The 26,447-nt window shown below is 44.8% G+C and overlaps 1 protein-coding gene across 6 annotated transcripts in view; it reads right to left on the bottom strand.

The window, feature by feature from the left end:
* Positions 1-22,981, bottom strand: part of ZDHHC14 (zinc finger DHHC-type palmitoyltransferase 14) — a 187,298-nt gene extending 164,317 nt beyond the window's left edge. The window contains exons 1-2 of one of the 6 annotated variants that reach the window (XM_059714416.1): positions 22,185-22,269; positions 20,709-20,775 (exon numbers count right to left, since the gene is read on the bottom strand). Coding sequence is in view for 5 of the 6 variants with exons in the window: in XM_019479818.2 (XP_019335363.1) it covers positions 22,185-22,435 (251 nt within the window). In the remaining variant the exon portion in view is untranslated. Of the gene's footprint in view, positions 1-20,708; positions 20,776-22,184 lie in introns of all 6 variants that reach the window. The other 5 variants (XM_019479818.2, XM_006262239.4, XM_006262238.4 and 2 more) reach the window with 5 other exon arrangements.
* Between the last annotated feature and the right edge of the window lie 3,466 nt (positions 22,982-26,447).

The following is a 26,447-nucleotide window of genomic DNA, read 5'->3' as shown; positions in this document are numbered from 1 at the left end:
GAGGGAAAATGCTTAGAATTGAGCCAAGCAGCAGTGAAGCTTCCTGAGCCTGATGAAGGGTTTTTGAACCCAAAAGCTTGCTTAATAACTATTCTCCAACCATCTGGGTTGGTCTAATAAAAGATATCAAATTCACCCAAGGAACCTTGTCTGCCTATGTCCTTAGACCAACACGGCTACAACCCAAACCCTTGAGCCAAACAGGAATGGATACATGTTATACAGTGTGTTCCAACCTTTTACATAATATACTGTTATACAATAGCTTTTATGTACTATTGTCAAGTAAAATGTTCCACACCTAAAAAGTTTCCTTTGCCTTGGAGAAAGTTCAAGTCTTGTTCAAACCATGGGTAGAAACCATGCAAATCCATAATCCTTCCTTGATTTTCAACCCTCCTCTCCTCTAAAAGCCACAAAGCAAATGTTCTTCCTTTGATCCATTATACACCTGCAATATTAATGCTACAATTATAGAAAAGTCACTATCAACATAATTCTCTTTTCTTTGAGTGCCTTTAATTGTGTGAAATGGTTTCATATTTGCAAGATATTTTAGTCTCCAGTTTTGTTTTCTTATTAGAAAGTATTTTTTGCCAAACAATAACATCTGCAGTAGGACTACTGCTGGCATAGCTCTATCTTTAAAGCCTACAATGCACATACACAATGTGTTGACCTAGCCTTAAGTCATTTCTCACCCCTATGTGAACATTAGAGTAATTTCACCACATCGAACAATGGAGTAGAATCGTTGCCACCAGTACAATATGTATCGAGTACACTAAACAACAGCTTAGTGCCAAATAGCTTATATTTAAATGACTGTGGGGTGGGGTTGGGAGGTGCTCAGAATATCTAAGTTTTTAGCCACTTCTAAACAATACACCTCACCCAAAACATTCTGTGCCCATATCTGTCTCTATCCTTACGCATCACTTCTTATTAAGATGCATCAATCTGAACAGCAATTGTTGTTGTTCACATAAAAAGGATAGGTTCTACTGTTCATGTTTTTCCTCCTTCAGATAAAAGATGTATTGCTCCTGAACGTGGCAAATAATATTAGAAGTGATCAAAACTCCTTTTCTCTCAACTGACTTACATGATAAAGTGGTAATGCTGTAGCAAAACCCCCAGTTTCTTTTCCTTTTTTTTTTAAATGCATTTTCTCCCCTTCCCCAACAATTTCTGACTTGTTCTCTCCCTCTCTATTCCCTATAGATAAGTGTAAGTGAGCTAAGACATAGGATAAGCTTCAGCATTTTATTTTCGTAGCAAGTTGCATTTGTTTTTTCTCCTTCTTTATATTGTATAATTATGTTGATATTGATTTTTACTGCTCTATATTACTGTTTTACTGGTACTATATGATTTAGGCTTACATATGTAAGTTAGCATAAGTTATGTCAAGTTTCCATTTTGTTTGTCAAGTATCCATCCTATCCACAGGTCCGGTTGTGTAACCCATGACTCACACCTACCCCTCCTATGTAACCTGGTTCCTGAATGAATGGGGATGAATGAGGGTGCTTGAGAGAGAATGGCAGTAGGTCTAAAAACAGTTCCCTCTGAATGACCATCAAACACCAATACCTGGACCAAAGACCCAGCCCTTGGAACCACCCTCAGCATTCAAGAAACAAAAGATGAGGCAACCCACCATTGTGCCAAGGCTTCACATGTTCAATAAGAACACCTCGAACTCTCTGGAACAGGACTGACCTTGCCTGGACAGGCCCTCCCCATAGGAGATCAGAGGTAGTCTGCCCCATAAAAGGGGTAGTGAAGACTGACTCCTTGGAACGCCCTCTCCATCTGGACCAGCACCATGCCACACCACCTATCCACCCAGAGGCCCTGCTGCGACCCCCCTCTGGACAACACCTACTGGACAAGAACCCCTTTCCAGCCTGGATAGGTAGCTATCACCCCCCACCCCCTCTTCAATCAAGGACTTCGATGTTGCTTCTCTTCCTCACCTGGACTCCAACCCTTCCACTGAGTCTCTTTCTCCTGCTGCCATTGTGCGTGCGTGCATGAACCAATAACTTCATAGGGCTATGTGGCATATTGTCTGTTTAATAAACCTGTTATTTGGACCCCTGAGTTGGGTTTTGCTTTACTATGGTTTGGCCCCGCTCCAATCTCTGCTCCTCGCCCCTCTAACTTCTGTCTCATTTCTCCCTCTCCTGCTTCTGACTCACTGCCACCTCCAACACCTGTCCTGAGCTCCTCTCTGCCTCCAAACCCCCTATTTCTTTGCCACTGTCTTATCCCCACTGCCTTTTCCTTTTCCCCTGAGCACCCAGGTTTCTGCCTCAATTTCTTTCCTGGCTGTCTCCTCCTTGCCACCACTTATCTGCGCCCCCCCCCCCCCCATATCTCAGCTGTCTGCCTCAGTTTCCAGTCCCAGTCTACCTTAAGTAAACCCAAGCCTCAGTTCCTCAGCCAGCTTCTCTGTAGTCCACCAGTTCTAATCCTAGTTCTGGCAACTTTCACTCCCTACACTTTAACTCTCTCTCTCTCTCACCTGAACCTTCCCCCAAGCACACACATACACACTATACCATCCAAGTTAGGAACTCACCTGTGTAGGTGTGTGTGTGCACGCGTGCATGATATACGAATTAGTGATCTGTGCCTAACTTTTGGGGTGTCTAGTGGTATAGTGTATGTGCCTGAATTGGTGATAGGTATGCATGTGCCTAGGCTGGTTTGGATGTGTATGTGCCTGAGCTGGTAGTGTGTGTGTGTGGGTGTACCTAATTGATTTGTGTGTTTGTATATGTGCAATTATGTCACACCCTCCTGTCTAACAGCGCAATATTGAGATCCTGAGAGTTGGCCTGACCCCACAGGGCAACAATGCAGGTGAACAGACTTCATAGACATTAGGGCTGGAAGGGACCTTGGAAGATCGACTCCAGCCCCCTGCCCCAGGGGCAGGAAGTTAGCTGGAGACAATGTACTCTCCTCACTTTGGAACAGCCAACTCAACCGTTCAAGTATATAAAGTCTGCATTCAGTAGAAAAAAAATACACTAATGCAATGTTATATTTAAGTATTCAAAGTACAGAATTTACAAATTGCAGATGGTATAAATAACTCAAAACAAAGTTGAGGCAGGGTTGGAATCATGTTGTAACCATGATGATCCAGAAAAACTGTGAGGGGTGAGGACTTTTGTGGACAATACTTGTATTGGACAAACTGTTTAGTTGGGTATTAGGTACTCTTCCATGGGTTGTGGAGGGCCAGTAGGGGGTGCTCATGTGCTGGGCCACCCACCTCACTGCGCCCAACCACCTTCCAGGCTGTGAGTGCCTCCCTGGGGGGCACTTCATGTCTGGCTGACCCTCTTCCTGGAGCACACTCGCTAGCCTGGGTTAACGCCGCCACCACCCAGGGTCTGGACTGATCCTGGCTCTGCACCCCTTAGGAAACACAGCCCTAGTAGTACTTGAGGGTACTCGACCCACTCCAAGAACCTGGGGTGCTTCCCTCAGTCTGAAGCATAAATAGTGGTCTCCCTTAGTCAGCCGAACCAAGGCAACCCCAAGGCATAATCTAGGCCCACTCCCAATAAGTCTCCCACGCTAGGTACAAAGAACTTTACTGGTTACAAGGAGTAGGTTTGGAATAGGGTACAGGGTTGAGCAATATCAGAGGAATCCCATAAAGCGAACTGGCATAGCTGGATAGCCTTTGATCACGCATTAAAGTTACTGCAAGGTATATCTAGTTAAATCTCAGGTAGCTTACTCACGAGTATCATCCAGAGGCAGGTGGAGACTCCCTCTGGACACAGGCCACTCACTGATCATGAGTTTCAAGAGAGCGAGCAAGTTTCAGATGGTCCAGCTTCTCCCTAAGTTTTTACATCATGGCTACTGCCTCTCCTCCTGGGCAGTCCTCAACTTATATAGGCCTTATGACCTCATTTACCTGGTGCAATGGAGGCCAGCACCTTTTGGCTGCCAGCCAACCAATTTGAAATGCATCACTGGTTGCCAGGTAGACTGGCATTGCTTAGAACAATAGGGAGCTTAAGCCCCCCACCCAGGTATGTGATGCCAGTCACATAGGCAGAGGAAGCAGGTTTCCCCCACCTCCCTCAGGAACATATCCAGCTCAGGTTACAACTCAGGGTTACCTAAAGAGATGGAATGTCTGCCCTCTGCAGTGACCACGTTAAACAAATTGTCACACCGCAAAGTTTTTGGGGAGAGAAATTGTGCCATACAGGTCACATATAAAGTGACATATAGTTTAAACTGTCAATTTTGAATTGGTCATTTTTGTATCAAAGCTTAATTGCGGGGGGGGAAAGGGGGGGTTAATAGAAGGAAAAAAGAGAATGCTGCATACTGATTACAATATTTACTGCTATGTGAAATTTGAATTGAGAGTGGAAAAGCAGATGTGATCTCATTATTTAAGTTCATTATATAAAGATCTCGTTAGCATCTATGACACAATGTGCAAATACTTTACAGTTACTAATCAGAAGGAAATCACTAAAATACAAAAAGATTTAAAACCACATTTAAAAAACGGATATTGGAAAGCTGTCATGGACATTTTTCAAGAAGTTGTGGACTTCATCCAGAAGTTCCTAATACCCCCACCTCCCCACCCCTCCACTAAAGGGAAGGAAGACCATTCAAAACCTTTAACTTAGCCTTACTAAAACAGTAACTCGTACATAATTAAAATTGTAACCAGTTTCCATTATAATGCCACATTTTGACTTCCTACCACTTTGCCTTGAAAACAGGTTTAGACAAAAGATATGCAAATTTATTTTGAAAACAAACATTGCTGTGGAGAGAAAAAGTATGCTGAGCACCAGAACTGAGTAATTACAAACTTATTTTGATATTAAATGTGATTTTCAGCTAGTACTTTGTCTTGTAATTACTACTTCATAGTTTCACTGATAAGCTTTTGCATCTGCTCAGTTAAAAGAAAATTAGCTGCTACATTATTATATTTTATGGTTTGCTACCACTAGTGTCAGTGGAACTCTTCCTCAGTATTACTACCTTGAATAAGAAAAACACCATGCAATGTCGCATCTGCAAATCTGCCACCTCTCTTTCATCTGTTTCGAAAAACTACATACATGTGCTAACAGAAGACTACTATCAGGTTAACAAAAAAGACATTTCCTTAACTATGTTATCAAAGCCATTTTTAATATTTAAAAACAAAACCACATTTCTCCCTCTCACTGTATTCCTTTATTCATGTTACACAGCTTATACAATTATAAAATATTCTCAGCTCTTTTTTTTGGGGAATTAAGTTTTACTAGCTTGTTCTCATGCGATAACACAGGGCTGCCCGACTGGTGGCCCACAGGCTACATGTAACCTGCAAGGGGTTAAAGTGTGGCCCACAGGCTTGCAATCAGCCACCACCACCCCCACTGCTTCTGTTTCAGTGAATGGCAGCCAGAGTCTTCAGGGCAGGGCAGCATAACTGGAGGTTGTGTAATAAGTTCACTGCCTGGGCAACAAAGGAGTGGCTTATGGTTCTTGTGTAACCTGCATGGAGCTGGGCGGCCACTCCCACAGTCGAGTTTGGGGGTGGGAGATCAAATTGCTTTCATCGCATGGCAGAAGGAAGCATGCTGAACATGCCAGGAGTCCTGGAAACCCACATGAGATTTGTGCACCCCCCAGCGTGCAGCTGGGGCCCACAATGAGTGCCAAATGCAACCCCAGCCACTTTTGGACAGCCCTATACTAGCTCAAGTTTTAACATTACATTTCAAGTGTTCAAAACTTAAAGAACTCTTTTCAACAAAGTTTCTTATGTAAAGTATTAGGACTAAATTTTAGGAGGTCTTTTTTTTTTTTTTTGAACACTTGAAAGATATACCTTTTAAACACCTGAAAAGTACCATTTTGGCATTATGAGCAGGGGTGGGGGGTGCATATGAGAAGATTACACTTTGTTTTAAAATATTAAAAGCATAACTTTCCCCCATTTCTTGTAAGGTAAAAAATGTACCTGTATTTAAAACAGTTATGTCAAAGGCAACTTATCAATCAAGTTGTGTCATAGACAATATAAACCAGGATTATACAGAGTATGGCATGTGAAGACATTTTGCTTGGCGCACACACTTCTGGGAAGGGGCTGGGGCTTCACTGCCACAAAAAGGATCAGGCCCCTCATAGCTCCCCTGCCTTCTGCCCTTGGCATGCTAACTTCTTACAAAGGTTCCCAACCACTGGGCCACAGCCCAGTACTGGGCCGCAGAGGGTCGGCTGCTGGGACATGGCATGAGCCCCCCCCCTTGACCCCCCGTCTGCCCGCCCAGGCGAGTGGCTACCTGGGTTAAATCTGAACTTCCGGGGTTAAAGCTGCACTGTGAGGCAGCCCCAGGAGGGAGGCAGCTGGCTCTGTGTGCCCCATCCCACTCCTGTCTGGCCACAGTATAAAAAAAGTTGGGAACCACTGTCTTACAAGTCCAGGTTGCAGGTGTTTGTGACACACTGCTCAAAAACGTTACTGACCCCGATATAAACCATTATTTTTGCCTAGCTCCTATGTAAATGAGTGTTTTTCTCCTGCCATAACAAAGGAAAAAAACATGTGCACACTTAACTGTAGAAAATTGAAAATATGAAGTGTCATTTAAAGGAATGACATGGTACAGGCTAAATCATGTGATGACTGGTCTTCTAGTATTGTTATTTTTCTAGCATAACTGAATTATGAGGTAAGAATTAAATAGGAATTTATCTACACCTGTGACTTAAGGGGATTCCAAAGAAACAGAGCAAAAGAATAAATGTAGTTGGAAAAGTTTCTCTCTCTCAAGAAGTACTGCTACACAAAATCAGAGGGTATGATAAAGAACACTGCAATAGGAATTAATGCACCTGTGAGACCCTTTGGTCAGGAAAGAAAAAGAAGCAAGTTATACAGTAATATAAATCCAGTTACACTGGGGGGGGGGGAGGTGCTACAATGACAACACACACAATACATTGGCATTGGATAACAGCCACATTTATTAATTTTAACAGAAATTTTGGAAGGATTAATTATTGGCTCAAATCCCAAATCATGATCTCTAACAAATATTAATCAGAGTAAGTCTTAATATGGGAACTGACTATCTCAGAGTTGCTTTCTGCTAAATCATGCATGACAGTAACCACAACAGGATATTGGACTAGATGGAGCTTGGATTTTGATTCAATACTGCATTAAATATGTTCCTTTTTTGCTGAATGGATTTAGTGCCCAGTCTTGGAAATAGGACTTAAAATTGTAAGTGGCCCAGAGAGCAAATGCTTACATGTAATATACAACTGTAAACCTCTGTTATAGTCTATGTTAGAAAATTATATTAGTCTACTGAGTTACTAGTGTTCATCATACTCTCTTGCATTCTGAATGCTGTTTATGGCTTGAGAAACACTAATAGTTACACATTTTAAATAGAAAGCTCTAGTTCTTTACTAGAACTCCAGTTATTTTAATAAACAGAAGTACAGTCAGAATGATTCTCTCTTTGCCAATGAAGAGATTTTTTTTTTTTCCAGGAAGGAAGCTAGTCTATGGCTGTATTAAAATGGACAGGTCAAGAAAAATATCCAAAAAGGAGAAATGACATGAGGCAAAGGAAGCTGCCTAGCTTTTGGCTTTTGTACATTTGTGGCCCCTAAATCCACATTTCAGTTTTTCCCCACAGTTCTTTTATACATATCTGAGCAGTTAGTTGACACTTTTCATGTCATCACGTACACATCACAACTCCCAAAAACGTAGAGTGAGATTTCTTCCCCCAAGAATAATAAAAAAAACCTTTATCTTCATTGTGGGGGGGAGGGGGGAAAAGGCAGCAGCCAAAAGAAATACCAACAGCTAGAGGAAGGAAAATGGGACCAAAATAAAAGAGGACAGATTTAAAAGTACGATCTAAACTTGCCCCTTCAACTAACAACACATAGTGAATACCAACAAAGTGCAACTCACTTCGTAATGAAAAAAAGGAGTGAAACAATTATATGGAAAAAAAAAGAAAAGCAGCTGAGATTGCAGAAAGGAGAGTCAGCAAGAGTCTAAAAACCTTATTTTCTGTTACCTTGCTACTAAGAACTATTTTTTTCTGTGAATGTCTGCACTGAATACTCCCTCCCATTTTTTAATAGCACTGAATGAAAGAAATGTGTGCATTAACTGTAAATACTATGGAAAAGTATTTGAGTAAGTACACATATGTACTAAGCACAAATGCATATAAAAATGCACCCACAGTATTTTCCAAAACATTTTGAATATACACCTAGTTAGTAAAGCACTGCCAATAATTTAAAGATCAGCCATATACAAAGTAATTTCCCTTCAGCCCATGGAAAACTATGCTATGCATGCTTGCAGAGAAAGGGAGTTAAAATGCATTAATTTGTTCACGTAAAGCCTATCAAACGAGGGATAAGGGAAATTCTCTTAATAAAACACAAACTATACTTCATGCCAGAAAGAAAGTTATCTTCAGCTTCTTGGTGGTTAACATTTTTTAATAGGGATAATTTGATGAATAAATGAAAGAAAGAAAAGGGCATGCTTGGGTGGGTATCATCCACAAGGAAAATACCCAATACCTAGCACAAACTGACAGTTTAAATGCAAGAAGCATGCTTCACTATAAAACCCAACCTGAACCTTTTATTACAAAAATAGCAATCAATCAGACTGAGACAAGAAAGCAGATTTTAGAGCCAATCCTGCCACAATTAAATTAATTTATTTCTTCTGTTGAAAATTCTGCCACTAAACTGATGACTGGAGATCTGAAAGGCCCTTCAGTACATTATTGCAGGTGACCACTTTGTTATGCATTCTCAAATTTGTCCCTCACTTCCAGCAACTCAGGAAGAGCAACATCTGACAGTAAATTGGGGGTGGGGGTGCAGGACACTAATAAATTACCTTTAAGACAAGATCCCTCCACCTTTGATTACCTAAAATATACGGAATAGCACCAAATGGTAACCTAATAACTCAGGTATACAAGAAAATACAGTATATTTTGTGTGTGGACTGACTAAAAATTAGAAATAAAAATGAGTTATTATCTTTTATCCTGCTTTTAAGATGAGTAAGTTTATCAGAGAAGACATATTGTGATCATTTTACCAATGCTACATTATCACATGCAAAGATTCCATCTTTCCAAATAGTAGAAAGCATGTCACAAAAAAGTGATTAAGCAATTTCATCGAGCAGTCATTTAGCTTGCTAACATGAGTATTTATACACAAAAGACTTGCTATGATGTGTGTCAAAAGTATTACTAAACACACTAATGAAGCAGCACTGCTTTTACTGTACAATCTAAATTCCAACAGGCATGAGTTACGAAAACTCTTCCAGTTATATTAGTTCTTGAAGTAAGAAGATATAGAACAAGTTGCCAACTGCTACAACAGCAGTTGAAACATGGGGGCTTGTCTGCACACCCACAAGTTGCATCAGTTTAAATTCCTAAAGCAGCCAACAAAAGACATCTTGGGGGTGGGGGTGAGAGGGAAATGCAATCTCAAATATGGCCACATTTTAAAAATCAGTTGATACCCAACTTCCAAGTGTGCTCATAAAGACGTTTGCACAGGTTCAACTGGACTGTGAAAAGAAGATTTAGTCAAACTGCTACAGCACACATTTAGACAAAGCATAATGATCTCCAGTTTGTAACAAGATGCTATTTTTAAATGCACAATTCAGCTTCCCTCTGTAAAGGCACTATACTGCCTATGATGAGGTACAAATCAGAGGGGTCTGCTTTTCTTTGTTTCTCCGCATATAACCAGTTAAAACCACTTTATTAAGCCTAGTTTACAGAAGTTTCACCAATAAATCAATTTAAAGATGTGCAACACTCTTGGTTCCAACTGGCAGGTCATGGTGAAGAAGCTTGCACTTAGGCTGCTCAGGGGTGCATCTGCTCCTGCTCCGATTATAGGAGACTTATGTGAAGTGTGCCAAAATCAACCTTACAGCTGCCTACAACACTATATGGCACAAGGCCTCAAATATAAACTACTCTATGATACCTGACTGCAAGCTATGTGCTTTCATTGTGAACATGATCTCCAGCTGTTCATTCAAATGCACTACCGGACAAGGAGAAAAAAGCAGTGTACAAACTCTGAAGAATGGAATCTGCCAAGGATCAGTGTTACTACCAATACTTTTCAATAGAGACACCTCAGACTTCCTGCATACAACATCTAAGTCAGTGCTTCCCAAACTTTTCCTCAGCATGATCCCATTTATGGCCCCACTTCCTCAGCATGGCCTCTCATGTCCAACTCACAGCCCCACCACCCCTGCAACCCCACCTGCTCATGTTGCAACTGCATTTGGGGTCACAACCCACAGTTTGGGAACTGGTGATTTAAGGCAATAAACATACACTGAGAATGTTGCCATAGTAGCCCAAGGAACAAACATGACAGACTTGGAACAGACACCGAATACCATCTCCATAAGTGGCACTTAAGATGAATATTTTAATATTATAAAAGCCGCAGTCCGTCTGTCTGTCATGCTTCATTCGAGCTCTAATTGGCTGACAAACAGCCAATCAGAGTGCGAAGAAGTATTCAAACAGGTGGCAACACACTGCCATGATGGTGGGGACACAGGGGATGGAGCGGGGTGACGAGGCCAGCACAGCTGGCCTCCCCCAGCCCTGCTCCCTGGAGGCAACGGAGTGGATGGAACCTGCAGGTGGCGATGATGGAGTGAGGGGGGACGGACGAGGACACCAAAGCTGGCCTCGCTCCCTCCCTTGCTCCTTGAGGTGATGGCAATGTTGGCAACGTGGGGGGAGCAGGGGTTGGGATGCCACCCGGGGGGGGGGGGGGGGGGGGCACGAGGACACCAGCACGAGCCTCGGCCTGCCCCTTCCCCTTTCTGCCATCATGGCCTGCAGAGCCAACCCAGCAGTGGAGGGGGGAGGAGTGGGCCTGACACAAGGGGGGTGGGGGGGAGGAGAGGGCAGGGATGGCAGAAGGAGGGGAGTGGGACCAGGCCCGACACAGGGGGGAAGCGACGGGCCTGGCCCATCTCGGCAGTGGCTGGGGAAGGGGAAGAGCAGGCCTTTCCGCCTCAGGCCCAGGCCCACTCCTCCCGTGTCAGCTCCAAGCCCGCTCCTCCCATCCCACTGACACTGCAGGGGGGGGGGGAGAAACAGGCCTGGACCCCAAGCAGCTGCAGGGAAGGGGGGAGCAGGCCCGGGGGGGGGGGCAGCATGCGACTCCATTCCCCACCTGCTTCCCCCCTCCATCATTCTTGATACTTATTTATTGACTAGCCAATTGCCCATCATCACTCTTCTACCTGGATAACATCAAGCTAGAGCACGCTGAATATCAGAGTAGGCAACCACATCCTTCCCTGCAAACATACCCCAACCTACCTAGGAGTCACATTAGACTGCTCCCTCACCTATACACATTACAGAAGGTCAGCAGTAAAGTCTCTATACAGTCTTAAAATGTTTAGCCAGCATGACATGGGGTGCCAACTTCTAAGTGCTGAGAAGTGCCACACTTGAATGGTATATGCCACATCAGAGAACTCTGCTTCTGTATGGTCCAGAAGTTGTCACACTAAAACACTCCACACTAGGGCTGAAATTTTGCTGGGCGTTTCATTTTGATGCTGTTTTAACTCGTTTCCAGCTCAAAACAGAGAAACCAAAACAAAACAAATGGCTTTGAAACGGCCTTGAAATAAGAACAGTCAAAACGTTTCAAGTTTCAAAGTTGGGTTTGTTTGCAGGGAAACAGAAACTAAGGAGAGAGAGCAGGAAGGACTACTCTCATATTGACTGTGTAGCTGGCCAGTGACTGATCCTTCCCCGAGGTCCCTTCCAATCCCAGTGCTCTGGGGGAGGGACAGAAAAACAACTATACCTTAACACACATGCTTACCAAAACTGAAAAATCTGTCCTTTCTAAAGGCCTAAATTTCTGTCCAGAAAAATACTCTAATAAAATACTTCAATGTGGAGAACTAGAAGAATTCTTTCGATGCCGGCACCTCAAAGAATATTTCCACGACCAAACTGAACCCACTCCCAACAACAACTCATCCTCTGACAACATTCAAGAAAAGATCAATGCCAAAAAACCCAAAAAAACATCAGATTGGACACCTCACAGTGGACGAAACCCTAACCTTGACTGCTACATTGACTACTTCAGGGAAAGAATGAACAATGAAATAATCAGCAACACGCGCCACCACAACAACCTCTCTCTACCAGAGAAAAAGGCCATAGAATCTCTAAGATCTAACCACCAAATAGTAATAAAACCAGCAGATAAAGGAGGAGCCATAGTCATCCTAAACCGTGAGGATTACATAAAGGAAGCCAACAGACAGCTCTCTGACACCACCTACTACAAAGAACTACAAGAAGATCCTACTCCCCTTTTCACCAAAAGACTCAACAATACCATCAAATCATTTCCACCAAGATTACAAGAAAAACTACAGACCTTGATCCCCCCGCTACCTAACCCAGGGACTTTTTACATGCTCCCTAAAATCCACAAACAAGGGAACCCTGGCAGACCTATCATATCCAACCATGGGACCCTAACTGAGGAAGTATCAGGTTTTGTTGAATCCATCCTAAAACCACTTGTCACCCACAGAGCAAGTTTTGTCCAAGACACCACAGACTTGCTACGGAAACTTGAAAACATAGACCACCTTCCCAGCAACACACTCCTAGCCACCATGGACGTTACCAGCCTATATACCAACATCCCACACCAGGATGGCATCCAAGCCTGCCTTACATATCTACAGGAACAAGATTACAACCCAGAATACAGACCCAAAGATATTACTGACTTTATACACTTCATCCTTACACACAACAATTTCACTTTTAATAATCAACACTTCCTCCAGATGATGGGAACAGCTATGGGCACTAAAATGGCCCCACAGTATGCCAACCTTTTTATGAGCCACCTGGAAGAAGACTTCCTCAAGAACTGCACCATCAAACCCTTGCTGTACTTACGATATATTGATGACATCTTCATCATTTGGAGTGAGAACCTGGAATCTCTGATTGAGTTCCACCAGAAATTCAACAGTCACCATCCCTCCATCCGACTTTCTTTAGAATAAAAAGGGGATGTTGGTGTTGGAGTAGACACAAGGATCAGTATCCAGAAGGGTAAAATACAGACCACAGTATACAAGAAACCCACAGACCAACATACATATCTGCACAGAACCAGCAATCACCCGAAACACACCAAAAAAGCTGTGATGTACAGCCAAGCCCTCAGATACCACCGCATCTGTACTGAAGAGAACACCCGGGATTGCCACCTCACCAATCTTAAAAAGGCTTTCACCCAGCAAGGACACTCCTCCAGAGAGGTAGATCACACGTTTGAAAGAGCCACCTGGATACCACGTGAAGAACTGCTGCAGTACAGAAGAAAAACACCCACAAATCCGCACACCGCTGGTTATGACCTATCACCCATCCCTTGAACCTGTACGGAAAATCCTCAAAAAATTGCAACCCATATTAGAAAAAGACCCTATTCTTAAAAAGATCTTCCCAGAGCCACCCATCCTAGCCTTCAGACAAGCACCGAACCTCGCCAACCTCATCACCAGAAGCAAGCTTCCTCAACCCCAGAACACACCAAAAGGATCCAGACCGTGCCATGACAAGAAATGCAAAACCTGCCCCCACATCTCCACCACCTCCACTATTACTACACCCCACAACAGAGCCATCAGCATCCCAGGATCTTACAGCTGCACCTCCAGGAATGTAGTATACCTCATCCAATGCACCAAATGCCCTGATGGAAGATATGTAGGAGAGACTAGACAACAACTGCGCACCAGAATGAACGCACACCGGAAATCCATCAAAGACAGAAACACCCAATTACCGGTGGGGGCACATTTCTCACAGGAGGGCCATTCTCTCTCCAACCTCTCAGTCCTGATCCTCAAGAGAAACTTACACAACACTTCCCAGAGATGAGCCTATGAGCTCCATTTCATCAACCTGCTGGATACTAGAGATCAGGGACTAAACACAGACATTGGATTTTTGATACATTACAATCTGCCTGGCAACTGACTCCCCAGCCCAGCCCAGCCCAGCCCAGCCCAGCCCCTGGCTTGTTTACTTTTCATTCCATCCAGGAAGAGCACACTGCAACTGCTGCAGCTTCCTTAGCCTGACGAAGGGTTTTTGAACCCGAAAGCTTGCTTAATAACTATTCTCCAACCATTTGGGTTGGTCTAATAAAAGATATCAAATTCACCCAAGGAACCTTGTCTACCTTAACACTCACACACACTCTCTCTCTCCCCACAAGTTTTGCTTGTCAGCAGCTTGATGTGCAATTTCTCAAAAACCCCTGCACCTATCTCCTTGAAACCTGGCAGGCTTCATGGCCTAAAAAGGGGCTACCATGCCTGCTATTTTCATCCAAATCTGCCATGAAATAATGAGGTTATAGGCCGTTTCGTCCTTCCCCATTATAGCCTACGGGCAAAACGTCAAAAGTGTCGAAACAACAAAACAGATCCAATGAAATGGAACAGCACTTCAAAACTAAATGAAACTTGAGACAAAAATCTGTCCCGTTGAAACGCAAGTCGAAATGGAACAGTGCTGTTTCACACAGCCCTGCTCTACACTGTACTGAACAGTGCACCGAGACTCATTAACGGGCTACACAACCTACACATATATACAGATGTACTGCCGGTACTCTTGGACATTAAATCAAGTGATATAAGAAGACAGACCCTAACACCATTGCTGGCAATAGAGGCAAGGGATGAGGAAACAATTGATGGAGCAGGTGATTTAACTGAAGAGCTGAACAGAAGGCGGGTAAAGGTTCAAAAACTGTAAACTGTTTGTACATGAAGCCCACAAGCTCCGAGAAGAGACTAGGGATACTGAACTAAATTTGTGGGTAGCAATGGAGTGGGCAGATCATTGTGAAAGGTCAGACCTATTCTTACAGCATTTTATACCAACACCAAATGTGCCCCCAGTGGGTACAACCTCAACAGAGAAGCGTGGGTCAAGCTGAACAGACTGAGATCTGGATACAAACATTTCAAAACAACACTGCACAGGATGAACATCTTGGTCAGTCCTCCGTGTGACTGTAGTGTCCAACAAATGGCACAGCTTAATTGTAGCTTAATCAAAAGCTACAATCTTTGCAAATGTCCAGACAGGGAAGATGGAATCTGCACACTGAGTGATAATACCAGATATTCCATAGATTTGGGAGTTGATATCTGATGCCATACAAATTGGGAAAGAAGAATAGGAAACTATTTTCCAGGTGTGTTGCTCCAGTACCTTCACGTAAGCAATAACTTTAACGCACACAGTTGATATTGTAGGATTAGATAAAAAGTGTCAAGTGAAAATTCCAATCATCAAAATGGAATTAGGAACCAAAGTGTGTTTACTCCAGGAAGACAGGGGTAATCTTTCTGGCAGGCATGCCCTACACCTAATGTTCCACATTTTCACCTTTTATTTAAAAAAAAACAAACAAACCCTGAAAAACTATCTTCCGGGCATAAATCCAGGTTGAAATCAGAATAAAAGGAAGAAAAAAAATCAGTTTAAATCAGGGAAAATAATACGTTCCCACAGCGGTGAGGGAGGGAGGACTGGAGTACGGCTAGGATTAGTGAAGGGACAGGGGGAGGGGCGCAGCACAGTCCATCGGCTACTCCGGGGGCTGTAGCAAGGAGCAAAGCGGGGAAAGGTGTCAGTGGGTGCATGGGGTGGGGCAGTGGGATGTGGCTCTTGCTGCTACATGCCCCCCAGGAGGGTTGCAGGCTAGGGAGCTGCACCAGGCTCTTCCCAGGGACTGCATGCCCCCAAAGCTGGATGCGAGACAAGAACAGGCTGCCACCCACCCCGAACACTGGGAAAAGCCCTGTGCTGCCACTGGCCCCAGCCAGCAGCAGCAGCCTGGCACAGGCCTTCAGCCTGCAACCCTCCTAGACGGCGCATAGCAGCAAGAGCTGTGCCCCCGTGTCCCACAGCCAGACAGGTCCCCCCGCTGCAGCCCCTTGAGTGGCCAACAGGCTGTGCCACGCCACTCCCCTCTGCTGCAGCAGCCTGCTACCAGGCTCCCCTGGTGCTTAGGCAAAGGGGAGAGTGGCATGCAGCCGTACACAGAAGTGGGAGGGGGGGACCCAATGTCGACCCCAGCATCAGCAGCAGCCCCTCCCACCCTGCCCAGTGTCAGAGCGAGGAGCCACGTGCCCCCAGAGAGTGCCTCCACCACAGCGGGCCCATGAGGTGTGGCCAGGTGCAGCGCCCGCCACAGGGAGTGGGGTCAGGCTCTCCTGCCCGCCCCCCTGGTGGGGCTCATAGCTCCCAACACCCGCAGCAGGGCCACACCTGGAGCTGCCGGGTGCAGCTGGGACCTGCCCATCCTGGGAGAGATTCCTGCAGCCTGCCCCACCCAGGGTCAGAGCCAGGAGCCCCGTGCCCCCATACAGCAGCTCCAGCCACCCTGCCCTGGCCTCCGTGTGGCCACCACCAGTGCCCTTGCCCTCCATTCCATGTGGGGCTGCCACCACCCCCCGTTCAGTTTTTACTGATTTACACTGAAAAATGGGTGTAAAAATCAGTAAAACTGAAATAATTTCTATAAAATTCCGGTAATTTACCAGAGAAATTCAGTAAAAACTGAAAATGCGGAACACTACCTACACCCTCCCTGACCTCCTCCCCCAGGCCAATCTGTTACTCTACTTCCAGCTCCCTGCCATTGCTGCTGCTGTGTTCACTGCTCCCTCCCCAAACTGCCATGTGCCACACAGAGACTGATTGTGCCACATGTGCTTCAGGCTGGCCTCTCCTGGCTAATTTTATAATAAAATACCCCATGTAGTTTTAAATATAAATAAAGGACTAAGGCTCAAGGTACCAGCTGATTAGCCCAACTTTAAATCACCTCAAGAGTCTTGGTTTTGAAATAGATCTTGGGGGTGAGGAGGAGGAGGGATGGAAAGAAGGGTTACACAATAAAACAAAAGATAGTTAAGACTGTGGATCAAGATGTGTGCCTCAAAAGGATTGCACAAGGGCCTTAACTGGTCAATACTGTGACCTTAGTGACAGTAGTGAATGGTACAAGGGCAGCACCTCTGGAGGTTTGTTGTTTTCAAGGTGGGGGAGAAAGAGATGTCATCTCCCCACCCCTTTTATTTTTTGCCCCACACACATCATGCAGCCTTTTAAAGACCAATTTTCAGCAAAAACCAAAGGTAACATCCCTACCCCACAGCAGCAACCCTCTGGCCATTGCTTCTACATTATGCATGTCATGAATCACGCGGCTCAGGCAACAGGAGGGCAGAACAGCAGGGCTACTGCAGGAAAGGTTTTTTTGGGGGGTGGGGATGTCCGCAGTTCCATTCTGGCATACACCCTCCTTACCACCCAGAGTTTGTGCCCCACTTGCCCACCCATCCTTATGTTACTGGCTGGCAGTCTAGGCCTCCTATCATAAGAACTCCTGCATGCAGTCATCCTTTCACCTGTATGGACCTCCACAGAAACCAGCAAGGTTCCACATGAACACAAAGATTTGCCTGTGCAGAACAGCTTCCATAATGGAGGTGGCACAGCTGCACACAGGTTCCCAACACAACGATAAGAACAAAATTATAAGGACAAGAATTACAACAACAAAAACCACAACAATACATCTTTTGTAAATGAGCCTCCAAACTCCACTTCATAAATCCATTGGTTATAAAGAAATCATGGACTAAATATAGTTATTGGATTTATGGCACATTATAACCTGCCTGCCATCTGATAACCCCAGCTGACCTCTGCACATTTTACCAGCTATGCTGCATAACCCATCAACATTTCCCTCTCCCTCCTCCCCATTAACTACCATCTCCTCTGCCACGCATTTGCATTTTCACAGACCTGCATTTCGCATATTGGCTTAAGCTTCTACTATTGAACCCAAGAGAGTACAAAAACACAAGCTGACACTGGGCCTGAAGAAGGGTGTTTATGCCTGTAAGCTTGGAAAGAACAATTTTTTTCAACTGTTCAGTTGGTCTAATAAAAGATATCACATCTACCCAAAGAACCCTGTTGGTCCAACAATAAAACAACATGTTTGTTTTGGTTTGCTACTTTCCTTCCAAAGGAATTCAAGTCAGATCATTTTCGTGGGGGGTAGAGAGAGGTTGGTTGGTTGGTTTTAATCAATGACCCCCATTTCCCCTTCATCCCCTTTACCTTCTGCTTATATCCCTTTCATCCTGTTCACTTTTTTCTGTCATACTGTCAATACTACTACTGTCCCCTACAGTTTGACCTTTCTGTCCACAAAAATAAATAGTTCTTAAGAAAACCACTCTCTCTCCAGTCTCTCATTTCTAATCCTCAAAGGGAACTTACAAAACACCTTTCAGAGACAAGCCTATGAACTTCACTTCATCAACGTTCTTGATACAAAGCATCATGGACTAAATATAAATATTAGATTTATGACAAATTATAGCCTGCCTAACATCCAACTCACCCAGTACCTCTGCACTATTTACCACCTACATTCATTCCCTACCCCCCACCCTGTCTCTCACCCACTGACTCCTCAGTTTACATTTTCACCAACTACTTTTCTTGCATGCATATCAGACTCTGGCTTCTTTACTATTCAGTCCATCCAGGAGGCGCACACACCAGGTGCAGATGCTTCCTTAGCCTGAGGAAGGGTATTTGTACCTGAAAGGTTGCAAAGAAGAACTTTTCCAACTATTTAAGTTGGTCTAATAAAAGATATCAGATTTACCCAAGGAACCTTGTCTTTTTAAGTTAAAACACTTGGCCCCAACCCCACCTGCCTGTGGATCTGGCCTGGGATGAATTGGACATCCCTGTTTTAGCTATTTGGGAGTCACAGATCTTCAGCAGAAGGATTTACAGAACAACTATGAAGAAGAGTCTGTTCCAAGTTAAAGGAATATCATGGGAAAAAGAAAGATGCCTGCTACTATAACAAGCGAAGAGGAATAGATAATATTGAAAGGATAATGGACAAGTGCCCACAGTGAAGCAATATGGGCTTCCAGGAATATGCTACTAAACTACCTCTTCCCTACATCCTCTTTAATTGGGATAGGCAGCTGAATTCCTTGAAACGAAGTCTGTTTCTCTGAGCAAATTTAAGTTCATTCCACCTGTAGAAAAAGACAATGCAATACCAAGACCACATAGTTACTAAAATGGTAAGTAACATTTTGCTATCTTTTAATTGCTTCTAAAACTTTCAGTTTAGCTGCATCCATATACCAAACTGTGTGAAATACCTAAAGCTCATTGAGATTTAATAGGCACACAGAGGATGATATAATACCAATTTCTAAATCTCTCTTCTGCAGACAGTAACCCTTTTCTCCCCCTCTATAAAAGAATCAGTGTCTTTATCAAAGTGAAAGATGAAGATGAAGATTTTTAATTTCTGTTCTTCACAGTTGCTGCTTACTAGTCACATGAGAGCAACAATTATTTCTTAAAAGGAAAGGATAATTATTTGCAGAGATGTCAGGCAAGAAACATGACCTTCAATTTAGAATCTGTCCCCAAAACAACCCTTTTAAAACAAAATCACTTTTTAAATGTTATCATTCTTACAAGCGTCTAAGTTGTGCTAAATGTAAACAAGTAATAAATAATGCTTCAGATTTGTGACTAAATTTGACTACAATCATTTTCCTGAACAAGAACATAATCTACCACACAATTGTAACAACTTGTTAGGAAGAACATTGTGTAACTCTCCCTCCCCTTGAGAGCAAAAAGTTTAAGTTCATTTAATTAGAATTTGTTCACAGTTTATCAAGCTTTGTGTGTATTTCAAGGGAAAAGACAATGAATGTCATGCAAGAATGACTCGCACAGTATCCTATATTACACAGCTATTTGCACAATATGCACCTGCACAATAAATACTTGCATGCATAAGTCAAACCTTTTTCCTAGTTTCAAAGCCCCAATAACATGCAGCTGGTTATTTAAAATGGATGCAACTTAGTTTTAGACTTAAATCTTCAGTATACCTTGCCTACTGTAAAACATCACTGAGGCTCAAACATGCAGTTCAGCTTACATTACTTGATGGGTCCCGGAGAAAAACTAATCATCAGAACACCAATAATGAAAGACCAGGATAGCAATAAACAGTTAGCCTCAACTGTTCTAATTCATGCAACCAAACAAAAATGTTATTTATTAAAACATGTTTCCCTTGTGAAGCCATCATTTAAAGATGCATTTAAAATCAATTAAGGAGTAGTTTATGGAAAGCAATTTGCTCTTTGTCAAAAAGCCAATATGCACCTAATACAGAACTATTGAAGTCAAAGCTGCACAGAGGTCCAAGAAGTAGGATACAGAATGTGGAACTAACCAGAGCCAACAACAGAGCAGTACCAACTTTCTTTTATGTATGTTCAAAACGTATAAAATTCCTGCTTAGAACTAGAAGAGGAAACATGATAACATACTGCTGATAGACAATCATAATTCATTGTGTTAGCTCAGTTTCAAAAGGTTCAAAAAAAGTTTCACATCTGTAGTAAGACATAGTGAACAAACCTGTGCGGCAACTGGGGGGCAGTGACAACAAGGGGGGGGGGGGGCGAGAGAAGTCACCTTTAATCAACTGAAAGAGATGAAAAAAAAAGCATAAAAAACAACCAGCAAAAAATCCTTTTAGTCAAGCTCAGATATAGTCTGGTTACCTTGATTTCATCTTAACTGCCACCAGTAAGTTAGGATTTCTGCACATACCTGATTCAATTTAGAAACAATTAAAAGCTACTACCAAGTTGTCTTGAGGCAGTAAAATAACATGCACTGCTTGACTTGTCTATTTTGCAGCTATAGAATAGCATTTTTAGAAGCAACAGCTAAACTTACATATGATTTAATGTTTCCTACAGAATTTGAAGACCAGACAGCTGCTATGGGAGAAAGTTTCGTAGAAAGGACTGATTCTCTATGCCATTTCCTCATTTATAAACTGTCTGTTTGACACCACCACAGTGAAAGCAATATGGCATCTTCCTACATACTGGTGATAACTCCTCCTAAAAAGGTTCTTATACTGGAATACGTGATCCACAAAAAAAGTTATGAGAATCACCTATATCAACATAAACATCCTCAGACAGTTGCAAACACACTAAGAGGTTCAACTGCTTGTTTTTCCAGTTAAAAAAACTGATTGAGTCCTAATGATCAAATTTGTACTGAAAAATGTGAACAAAGTAGGCCTGGGTGCTCAATTCCTCTTCATCTTTCACCTTCTGCAGTCAGCTTCACCGTTCCAGAGGGCGTGTGCACTGGCTTTTCAAGAATGGAAAGACAACAGCGCTAGATTCAGGACAATAGAGAATAAGACCCTAAAGACTAGTAGAAAAAATGGCATAGAGAAACTTCTTTTCAAAACAATAGATTGTGATTTAAGTTCTCCATGATACAGTGCATTTAGTCAGCACCAGACGATGCGACCCAGCTGCACGCGGATTAAATGCTACTCTACAGCCACAGTTGTGGAGCCACCCGTCTTTCAGTGATGGGAAGACGCCCTCCTTGCATCTTTCATACGGAGAGCACAGGCATCCCAACACCTGCCTGCAACCCTCTTTCACAAAAGTTAAGCCACAATGCTGGCCACAAACCAATGAAAAAGAGAGGGCACCTTTCCTGTGGTCAGTTTTTTGAGGGAAGGATGGCACTTCGGTGCTTGCTACTTGGTCAAAAAACAGACGTGGAGTGATGGCTGTTCGTGCACATCCCGACCCCAGCTTTCACGCAGCCCCTCCAGCCAGGGGCACAAAACCTGGGATGGCAATGTTTTATGGCAGGCACCTGCAATTACCCAGAGCACCTCCTAACGGAAACAGGGCTGCATCCCTTGATGCCTGGCATGCGGGAGCCAGGCACAGCAGAGGAAAAAGGGAAACGAAACAACGGCCCCTGCAACCTGGCCGATTTCTTTCTAGGAAAATGAAATGTGAGTGGGCGGGGGGGGGGGAGGGGGAGACAGGTGGCTTTAGTGTCACTTACTCAAAGGCAAAAAAGAGTCCGCTGGTGACCAAGATGAGGACCAGAGTCAGGTAGAAAACACCGGTCTGCCGGGCCATCATGATACGCCCGTTGCAGAAGAATTTGTTCCTGCCGGGGAACACCTCCCATTTCCTCTGGGGACCCGCCTGCTTCTTCTTGTGGGGCGACTCCATGGGCGAGGAGGAGCTGTGCGTGCTGATCTGGCTGTACTCGCAGTCTTTCATGGGCCCGCCGCCGCCGCCCGGACTCATCAAGGGGGCTGCGGGCGCGGGGGGCCGGGCCCCCGGGGCAGAGCTGGGGGACAAATACGGAGCGGCCCCCGCCCGAGCCGCCCTTCACGGCCGCCCAGCCCCGGCTGTCATCGTGGGCTGTCGCCGCCTTTCGCCTCCCAAGTTGCGCCCCGCGGGGGGCGGCGGCCTCTAGGCGGCGGGGGCCGCGCGCCGACCCGGGCAGCCGCAGCAGCAGCAGCAGCGGGGCGGCCCCGCCACCACCTCCTCCCGCATCGCCGCCTCCACCTCAGCGCCGCGGGCTGCGACTCCCGCTCCTCAGAGGCTCCTGCTGCGGCCGGCTCCGCATCCCACCCGCGGGCGCCGGCGGGAGTCTCTGGTCCCGACTCTCCGCACTCGACAGCAGCAGCTCCAGCTCCAGCTCCAGCCGCCTCTGCATCTTCCGCGGGCGGGGACCACCCAGCCCCGCCCCCCACAGTTGGGAGGTGCCAACGGTCGCCGCGTGCCGGGGGGCGGGGCCAACCACCCGCCCCGCTCCCTCAGGCACCGCCTCTGCACGGGGAGTGAGGCCCGCGACGCCTGCTGGGCGTTGTAGTCCCGTGGGTCCGTCTCCGGGTGTCCTCCCCCCGCCCAAAGCAATGCCTGCCAGGAGCTGTAGTCCCGCGGGTCCGTCTCCAGGTGCCGCCCCGCGCGCGGAGCCTGCTGGGAATTGTAGTGCCGTGGGTCCGCCCTTTTGTTGAGGTGCGGGGAGACTGCAAGTCCCAGCAGGCTGCTGGGGGGGGAGGGAAAGGGAGTTTGGCCCCGCCCCCTTTTCTAGGGTCCGCCCAAGAGCCTGATGACCGCCTGGACTCTGCTTTGGGCAGGGGTCACTTTCACCCTAGGAGGGGCAATTGCCCTGTGACAGGGCTGGAGGGAGGCAGAGCAGATGCTCTTCACTGCGCCTCCTGTCCTTGTCCCCCTGCCTTGTATCCCAGCTGGGACCAAGCCCTGCCACTTGCTCCCTGCCAAGGTGCCCTGAGGTGGTCCTGTGGCCCTCTGTGGCTTATCAAGAGCGGTAATCATTCCCGTCCTACCCAAGCTGATCCCCAAAGCCAAGTTTTGAGTCTGGCATTAATAGCGTGTTCATTGCCCCTCGTCTTCTAGCTGCATAAAGGAGGATGGCAGTCGCATACAAAGCATTTCTCTTGCAGAGCTGAGGGTATCTGCCATTGGCATGGAGCAGAAGCCGCAACAATAGCTCCCCTTCTCCTCCTCCGTGCCTTAGGGCCTTGTTACACAGTAATTTTGGGCAGCTCCTGGACCTCTTAATCCCTGGGTTGTCTTCATATTAGCATTCATTATGAGGCTCAGAGTTATACCACTCCAGGGCAGGATTCTCTCCCGATCTGTGCTACCCAGGTCCTGTCCCATTAAGGTGTGGCAACTCCCCACAGATGTGCTGCTCAAATTGAAGGTGTAGCTGCTCCTAATTCTAAGGTAGCACTAAGCTGACCAACATTTGTGCGACTTGCAGCGTAAGGCGTAACAAGGCCCTTAGTTGTCAACACTGTACTTCCTACCTCAGCACTCAGAAAGAAGCAGTATTATTACTTTTCAAAGTATCAAGTGCTTCTCATGCTTTCTGCATGAGCACAGCATGAGTGCATGCGAGCATGCACCTGGAGACACCATTTCTTGTGGGACCTTGACAGGCCTTTTTATTTGTCAGCAGGCACACTGCTGGAGATCTCTCTTGACTGGCTTGACAATATGAATGATTTTGTTGTGTGTAACACAATATAGCCTCTTGTGAGATGACAGGAATACCTCTGGGGCATGAGAGCAACGTTTCCTTGTCCACCCTACCTGCAAGTGGGGCTTGGAAATAGCCACACATGCACGAACATCTTGCCAAACAGTCTCTTAAACTGCTGCCTTGTTCTGCAAAATCTGCTCATTTTCATTTTTTTTTTAAGCATCTGGTTGCAAAGCAAACCTCAAGAACATGGACCAAGAGAAGTAACTACATGCACAGAGCCTGGAAAAATGACTAAGAAAGATGAATTTGTCTTAATGAATTGTTAACTCAGACACCTAAGGATGGTTGTTTTAAGTGCCACCGTTCTCATCTATTTTATTGAGAAGAGAAGAGAAGAGAAGAGAAGAGAAGAGAAGAGAAGAGAAGAGAAGAGAAGAGAAGAGAAGAGAAGAGAAGGATGATCACAGGTCACTTGGTTTACTGTGTGTGATTTCTCATTTTCTTATCACAACTGCTAGGTAATATGTGTGCGATATACAGAAGTATGCAACAAGCACCTTAAAAACTACCGTGTGCCAGGAAAAGAAGTGGTGAGAAAAAAAGCACTGTCTGCCTCGGACTCCAGTGGTGGTAGGGAATTTGTTAGGTCAAATATCCTAGATAATCCTTGGAAGTGGATTTATGCCCCATGCTACAGAGGAAGGCCATAAATACATAACAATTGTCCTTTACAATCTCATCTGTGGAGAAATTCCTTTTTGACCCCAAATATAGCAATTGATAGCACAGCTTATTTCTTAAACACGCAAACCCAAGTTACTTAGCAGAGCCTGTGGGCAAATTCCAGCCTCATTTAGTGGGAGCCAAGCTCCCACTACAGGGCTCAGTGGAGCTCAGAAAGCAAACATAATTATATTCTAAACATTTGTCCAATTTAATGAATGGTATTTAATGTTGAGAACTCAGTATATTTTCTGGGACGAGGCTGGAAGAGCACCATTCCCTTTTTCCACTCTGATTCATCTGCAAGTTGCACTTTACACTACTGTTGGGATCCTTTTTCAAACATCATTGGAGAACTTAGCTACATTCCCCTTAAAAGCTTACCTTTGTCACAACCCAAGGGTGTGATTTTTTTTTTTTTTGTGTGCGCTTCGGCACTGCTGAATTATTTTCCTGCCGTTTGTAGCTTTCTTTGCAGGGTGCATTTCTTCGTTGCAACACAGAAATGCACGTTGCAAGGAGTTCCCGCCATTTGTATTTAAATTCGTGCCCCACTATTGGTCAGTTCTAAATTATTCCTGCGTGGCAGCTAGCGATTGGCTTGCTAGCCGTATAAGAGGCTTGAGTGGTTTCCGCCCAAGTTGGAGAACTTTGAGCATGTTGCAGAGTGCCTCTAAGGAGATTTGACTTGCGGCTAAGCTGATCGATAGACTGATCACCTATTGATTCTTCTCCCCGTTGCCGAACGATCCCTCAATGTACCCTTCCCTGCGCGCAAAGTTCCACGGAGCCTCGAAAACTTCGTGTGAGTGAATCAGAGCTCTTTCCGAGTCCTTAAACTAGAATTTAAGTGAAGTATTCCTGGAAACGTTCCAGCCTACACCGCGACCATCTTCGGTGTAAGTAAACAATGTTAAACAACCAATAAGTGTCCGTGCCTAATTCTAGCGCGCCGCCTGCCTTCCCCGACCCGGCATGTCCGGGCTGCTGGCCACAGCCCGCAGTGCAAAAAAAGGGCCTCGGATCGTTCCTGGCCCGCACAACCTTTAACATCTGGAAATTCTCCTAAAAAATGGTTTTGTACAGTTCACCTTCCAGACAACTTAACCTAGTTCTTGGAGGCATTAGTCAAAGTTTTTTCACATTGTGAATGAAAATGGTGCAAAGCATTACAAAGATTAAATCATAGATATTAGCAATAACATTGAACATCGGAAGTTAATGTACCACAATACTTTTTTCCTTTAAATTCTGTTCCTGCTTTTGATTTAGATATCATGTGACAGCTGAACTTGTTGCACAGAAACATGTGGTTAGTGTACAGAAAACAATATCTTATCATTTTAGTGTGGGAGAAAAGCTAATGGAAGGTGTGTATCACTGAAAGCTGCTATCTATTACTCCATCTGCAGTGCAAAGGTGTCATAAGGGCAGGCCTTGAAACAATGTGGACGTCTGTGGTACAGGTAACAAGTCACTTTACATATAAATCCGTGACCATGCCTCAACGTATTGAAATTTCCTGATTCCTGTTTTACATATATCAAAGTATTTAAATGGATGGCACATTGTGAC

This window comes from Alligator mississippiensis, chromosome 1 (assembly GCF_030867095.1).
Source record: "Alligator mississippiensis isolate rAllMis1 chromosome 1, rAllMis1, whole genome shotgun sequence".
NCBI classification, from domain to species: domain Eukaryota; kingdom Metazoa; phylum Chordata; order Crocodylia; family Alligatoridae; genus Alligator; species Alligator mississippiensis.
Note: the sequence above shows the minus strand (reverse complement) of the source record. Positions and strands in the feature narration are given on the sequence as shown.